At 38.9% G+C, this 7,051-nt stretch overlaps 1 protein-coding gene across 4 annotated transcripts in view; it reads right to left on the reverse strand.

Moving 5' to 3' along the window:
* tmem135 (transmembrane protein 135) overlaps nt 1–7,051 on the reverse strand; it is a 540,960-nt gene that overhangs the window by 19,277 nt on the left and 514,632 nt on the right. For all 4 annotated transcript variants that reach the window (XM_043691565.1, XM_043691564.1, XM_043691563.1 and 1 more), the window contains 2 exons: nt 5,851–5,949; nt 1,325–1,392 (listed from right to left, as the gene is read on the reverse strand). In XM_043691565.1, coding sequence (XP_043547500.1) covers nt 1,325–1,392; nt 5,851–5,949 — 167 coding nt within the window. The remainder of the gene's footprint in view (nt 1–1,324; nt 1,393–5,850; nt 5,950–7,051) is intronic.

Genomic DNA, 7,051 nt, shown 5'->3' on the forward strand with positions numbered 1-7,051 from the left:
GGTGAATTGGCCATGCTAAATTGCCCATGGTGGTCAGGGATGCATAGGTTAGGTGCATGAGTCAGGGGAAAATGTAGGGTAATGGGTTTGGGTGGGATACTCTTCGGAGGGTCGGTGTGGACTTGTTGGGCCAAAGGGCCTGTTTCCACACTGTAGGGAATGTAATTCCAATTCTAATATCAAGTGTCTTCAAAACAGAAATCTAAGAGATTCATTTCTTAAAAAGATAGAATGTGAGGTTAGGTTTTCATTATCAAGACAGACTATCTCTGAGTGAAGCTAGCTTTAATAACATACCACATTGCTGCTGGGTCTGAAACATCCACTGTTTGAACAATATAAAGGCAGCATACAATGAGTTCCAGTAACTTGCTTTTAAAAGTGCAGAACTCTTTCCACGGTCCTTGCTTTAAAGCAGACCCAATCCTCTTTTGATCCATAATACAAAATAAAGAAAAATAAAGGGATATCTTACCAGTGTCCTGTACAAATGAGGTATAAACCCCCTACTTTGGTATTCAAGTTTTGCATTTGCAATAGTTAACCTTGTATTGGCTTTCCTGATTAGTTGCTGCACCTGGATGCTAACTGTGTAATTTATGCATCCATATCCCTCAGCATCTCAGACTCTGTAACATCCTGCCATTTAGATAATATGCTTCTTTATTATCCTTCCTGCCAAAATGGATCACTTCACATTTTCCCATATTGCATTCTACTTGCCAGATTTTTGTCCACTCACTTAACCTATCCAGTTGCTTGGCGGTATTTTTATGTCAGCTTCACAACTTATTGTCTAATTTACTTTGTCTCATCAGTATATTTGTAAATGATACGTACTGTCCCTTCATTCAAGTCTTTTATAAAACTGGACAGTTGAGTGCTGTACTGTGCCAACCCTGATTGCTATGGTCTTGTGGTACACCACTTGTTACATCTTCCCAACTCAAAAGACCATTTATATCCATCCCTACATTCTGTTAGCCAGCCAATCTTCTATGCCTGCTATCCTTCACACATTAAGATTTTGTTTCCCACAATAGTTTTTGATGCGGCATGTTATCAAACATCTCACATTGTAGGATAAGGCCCTGGGAATGCAAAATTGTATCAGTTTGAACTAAGCAAGTACAAAGTTCAAATGGTCTTGCTAAGTTTGGGTTTCCCACCTATGAATTATGACCATAAGCAATTGGATTTGTCATAGGTGGAGACAGGGACCTCTATATCCGGTTTAGCATGCCATTTTTAAAAAGATCCTCAGAACCTTCCTGACTCCCCAGAAATTCAGCTCCAAGTGACTGATGTTAACTGAGGCACTTACCTTCCCTTTGTTAGCCTCAGTAAAAACTTCCAGTAGGAAGGCCGTAAGTTCTGTACTTCCATCACAGCCTAAAAGTGAAGAAGAAAGTTGACCATAATTTTTCAAACAAAAAATGAATGTAATTGGCCTGAGTACATAAAAGTAATGTGCAACATTTTATGTTAATTTAAATGCACAGAAAAGGATGTCAAACCTGCATTTTCCTGACAAGTACATCATGTTCTGTTTAAAGTTAACTATTTACTTAGTCCCATTTTCTTATAAAAATTAAAGGATGAAATAGGTCAGATGATCAATAGCTTTGTCAAAGAGATAGGATTTAAAGAATATACAAAGCCCCTGTTTTATGTTGCCCATTTAGAGTCAATTTGCTTTAACACTGGACAGTTAATGAAACCAATATCTAGATTTAGTATCAGAGAGTACGCTTTAATGTCATTTAGCATCTGGTTATAGTCCAACAGATTTATTTGGAAGTACTAGCTCTCAGAGCGCTGCTCTTTCATCAGGTAACTAGTGGGGCATGATAATAAGACACAGAATTTTAGCAAAAGATCACAGTGTCATGCAATTAAAATGATATATTGAACAAACCTAGATTGCTGTTATGTCTTTCATCTTTTAGCATAGGTTGAAGGTTTTGGTTCATTCATATATAAATCCCAGAACATCTTTTAAGTCACATTCTTGAGATCACTTAAGTTCTTGTATAAAAAAAAGGTGACATCTCAGCTCAGACAAAGCATTAAAGGTGTCAGGTTAGAGTCTGTCTGTATCCCAATCTTGAGTCAGACTGGTTCTATTTTCAAATTAGGAATTTATAAAATGTTAAATGGATTGACTGCCTGCAGGTTGTGTGTTCTTTTTTAGCAAAAATAGAATGTATCTGCAAATACAATTCTGCAAATGCACATTCACTCCATTGATTTATATGTGTGCATGTGTGTGTTTGTGTGTGTATACGTGCATGTGAGTGACAGAGAGAGAGAGAGAGAGAATATGAGTGTAAGTGCGCATGAGAGAGTGAGTATGTGTTTGTGTGCGTGCGTGCTTGGCAGAGTGTGTGCGTTAGTGTGATGGAGTAGAAGCCTGTGAGGTGGTGTGTGTGTCTTAGAGACAGTGTGTGAATGAGAGAGGGTCTGCGTAAGTCAATGCAGGCAGTCAATCCACATAACATTTTATAAATTCTTACTTTGGAAATAGAACCACTCTGACTCAAGATTGGGATACAAATAGACTGTAACCTCACACCTTTAATACATTGTCTGAGCTGAGATGTCACCTTTTTGTTACCAACTAAATTATCTTGAGAATGTGACTTAAAACAAATTCTGGGATTTACATATTAATGAATCAAAACCTGCAATCCATTCTAAAAGATGAAAGACTTAACAGCAACCTAGGTTTGTTCAATATATTATTTTAATTACATGACACTGTAATCTTTTGCTTTAAATTGTGTCTTATGATCCTGCCCCACTCGTTCCCTGATGAAGGAGCAGCCCTCTGAAAGTTAGTATTTCCAAATAAATATGTTGGATTATATCTGGTATTGTGTAATTTTTAACCATGTCCACCCCAGTTCAAAGCTGAAAATGTTTTGCTGGAAAAGCGCAGCAGGTCAGGCAGCATCCAAGGAACAGGAGAATCGACGTCTTGGGCATAAGGCTTATGCCAAAAATGTCGATTCTCCTGTTCCTTGGATGCTGCCTGACCTGCTGCGCTTTTCCAGCAACACATTTTCAGCTCTGATCTACAGCATCTGCAGTCCTCACTTCCACACCAGTTCAACACTGGCACTTCCACAATTAGCATCTATTCAACTTCGGTTAGAAAACCCAATAAGTAGCTAGGAAACAGAGTTTTGAATGGGAGTGAAAACAATGGCTTCAGTCTTTCCAATATTCAATTAGAGGAAATTCAATTAAATAAATGTAAGTATACAATCTATATTTTGGGGAAAAAAGGGATAGTAACAAGGCAACTTTGTAGGCTTCAGGTCATTGGCCCATCTAGCTTACAAACACAAATATTCTACTGGGTTTCATCTCATGATTCCACGCTAATTGCTCGTTAGCCTGTTATTGTCAAGAATTATTCAATCTACATTTGCCATCGTTTCTGATAACAATTACACTGATAACTTCTGGAACGAAAAAAGTTGTGTCAATCTTTTTGGTCTCTAAACTTAATGTTCTATACTTTGTCCTTGCATTTGGTACTGGACAGACTTAACTCCAAAATCTGCATACTCTATTAAATAATTGCACAAAGTTGACAATACTCTGGTTCCTGTATGGATTGTCAACATTTCAAGACCCTAGAAATCAGTAACTTTCCAGCATCCCACACTAGTATTACACACTGCTAATATTAGTACAGTGTTTTAAAAATTGGAGCAATATTCACCCAAATAAATAAGGCGATACTGGATATGGAAACTTGAGAATAGTAATTTAGTTACTGCTCTCTTCTCATTAAAGCCTGTTGGGGAAAGAGAGGAGAAGCAGTTATCGGGAGAGGAATATCTGACCTCCATCTTTCAGATGAGGTTGCAGAAAGATATAGAAAAGGGTTTAAGGAGACAATTGATAGGGGAAAATCAAAACTGAGAACTACCTACAAAGTGGGTTACTTTGATGTAAATTACTTAAACCTGGTGTTGGATGGTCAAACTAGCTGCACACCAAATATGCCAAGTTGATGCTCCCTTGGACTTGAAGGATGCAAATAGGTAGGTGGTGGCAATCACTCGTTAATGATTGTTCACCTTGGAAATTCCATGTCACTGGACTTGGGTCCTGTGCATCCTCACAAGCTGATGAGCCTGATCCTAGAGCTGCATTTCCAACAATACATTAGTACACACCATGGACAAGCGGGATGGGAAAAAAATCAGTATTTTCATGGGGGCAAGATCAATGATGGAAGCGAGGGCATGTTTAGTACAATACGATAGCGGCAGATATGAACAGGATAGGCAGTTGGGAATTTGAAAGTGTAGTTCAGAGCTCTAGATAATTAACATCATCATGGAGACTATTAGAGTTTGTTATATGCCTCATCAATTTTGATGATAATGTTAAGTGAAAGAAGGCTGATCAACTAAAACTAGAAGTGCATTCCTACTTAAATGTACTTCAAAATGTTCTTCAGTTTTGTATATGGTATTGAATCACTAATTCTTCTGAATTTTTCTGAGTCTATGCCTTCTATTACCTCTGCCATCACAACCAAAACTCTTTTAGTATGCCCCTTGTAATAAGACAACATTGTGCAATTACAATGGATGAGAAATAAGGTCAACCCAGAAGAGGGGCATACTAAAAATATTACTGTACATATGTAAAACTCCTTCTGTATAGTAATTTGAAACATGGTGTCCTATTCTTCTGTATGTCTTCATGACATCAACTTGGAATTTATGAACTTCCTAATCGGTCAAAGAAGTTACTAGGTTACCTATGACAGAATCAATTTCAATTTATGAACTGACCTTTTCACTACATCATTCCATTGTTTTGTCTACCCTGACATGGATTGGGACTGGTCTTTGGATTACTGGAAATAGAAGCTTAACTTGGGGTTGGTATTTTGGTTGAAGTAGTAAGGACATTTTTTTAAACTAACTCTTTAAAAGCAAACACTGCAGCAATAACATGTTCTAAGTGGACTAAATTAACTATTTCTATTTCCAGTCAATTTCTCACAAAAAGACTATTAACACCCATTATCTACTTGCTGCTTGCCTGTCAATGGCACAGGTTTTCACAACAACCTGCTTCTTCCATACCTGATCCCACATTCTGCCCAGTGTGTCATCCTCCATTTCTCAATTGTGCACCCTTATAGTCTCTACCGCTAAATAATTACCAATTTATTTCCAATCAAAACCATTTTTACACAGTTCACCCATGTCCATTGGGTTTAATTTCATTATGATCATTACAGCCAGCAGACATCAGTCCTGGCTAGATTTCAAACCGAGGTAAAGAAAAGATCTGTCATCAAACATCTTCCTTCAGAGAATCCTTACAATGTGGAAGCAGGTCATTTGGCTTATTGAGTCCACACTGACTCTCTGAAGAACAGCCCACCCAGACCCATTCCCCTTACGTCTAGCCCTGCACATCCCTGAACACAATGGGGAAATTTAACGTGGCCAATCCATCTAACCTACACATCTTTGGATTGTGGGAGGAAACTGGGGCACCCAGAGGAAACCCATGCAGACATTGGGAGCATGTGTAAACTCCACACAGACAGTAGACAGAAATTTTTACCATTAATTTCAGCTGAATTGGATGACTGACAATTACTTTAAGTGGATATGTTCGAATAGCAAATTTTCAAAGCCATGTCTGAAATATTGTTTGAATCTTTGCTTTAGAGCATGTAGAGCAACACGTTATATGATAAAGTAATCAATCATTCTAGTTAATGTAAGATTCTCCTTATTTGAAATTCCAAGAGATGAGTTTCTAAACAATAACGTGTGAAAACCTGTCCCATCATTTGGTACTTACTGCTTGAAAGCATATAGCTGTGGAAATCGCATAGATGACTGTGTCTGCATGTGCAACATATGGACATTTTCCTGCTTCAATGCCTTTGAAATACATTGCCTGCCAGTAAAAAAAAATGTAAATTTAATTACTTATGGAAGTAATCTGACTGTCATAATTTTAATTTTAACACTAATATGCAGTATCCAATATCCAATGTTAGGTTACATATTTGAATTCACCACAAACCACTACTGGAATTCGTCTTATGAACAACGATCAATACGGCCATTCAGAAAAACAATTAATGTCATGGCTAAAACAATGAATGAAAGTAAGTGCAGCCTTATGTAAAGTAATACTGCGTCCAACGGCAAGAGTTTTTACCAGTAGGATAACCATTAAAATTCTTATTACTCCCACTCTCTTGATTCAAATGGCTTCAATGCACAAGGAAAGAGAAATTGACTTTCTAGACTGCTATCTCACGAGCCCTGCTTGAAGTGCATGCCTGAGCACTGAGATAGGACAGTATAATGCTCAGCTATGATGCCTTATAATAGTAGTCTACTGACACACACACCACCAACTCTCACAAATGGATAATGTTAATATAAGATAATATTGTATATGATCAGATAATATATGATAACATGAAGGCGATGGAGGAATCACAAGACTATTAAAAATGTGTTGCTGGAAAAGCGCAGCATCAAAGGAGAAGGAGAATCAACGTTTCAGGCATAAGCCCTTCTTCAGAAATGAGGAGAGTGTGCCAAGCAAGCTAAGATAAAAGGTAGTGAGGAAGGGCGTTGTGAATGCGATAGGTGGAAGGAGGTTAAGGTGAGGGTGATAGGCCGGAGAGGGGGTGGGGGCAGAGAGGTCGGGAAGAAGATTGCAGATCAAGAAAGCGGTGCTGAGTCTGAGGGTTGGGACTGAGATAAGGTGGGGGGAGGGGAAATGAGAAAGCTGGAGAAATCTGCATTCATCCCTTGTGGTTGGAGGGTTCCTAGGCGGAAGATGAGTCGCTCTTCCTCCAGGCGTCATGTTGCCATGCTCTGGCGATGGAGGAGGCCAAGGACCTGCATGTCCTTGGCGGAGTGGGAGGGGGAGTTAAAGTGTTCAGCCACGGGGCGGTTGGGTTGGTTGGTCCAGGTGTCCCAGAGGTGTTCTCTGAAACGTTCCGCAAGTAGGCGGCCTGTCTCCCCAATGTAGAGGAGGC

This window comes from Chiloscyllium plagiosum, chromosome 6, assembly GCF_004010195.1.
Source record: "Chiloscyllium plagiosum isolate BGI_BamShark_2017 chromosome 6, ASM401019v2, whole genome shotgun sequence".
Classification (NCBI taxonomy): domain Eukaryota; kingdom Metazoa; phylum Chordata; class Chondrichthyes; order Orectolobiformes; family Hemiscylliidae; genus Chiloscyllium; species Chiloscyllium plagiosum.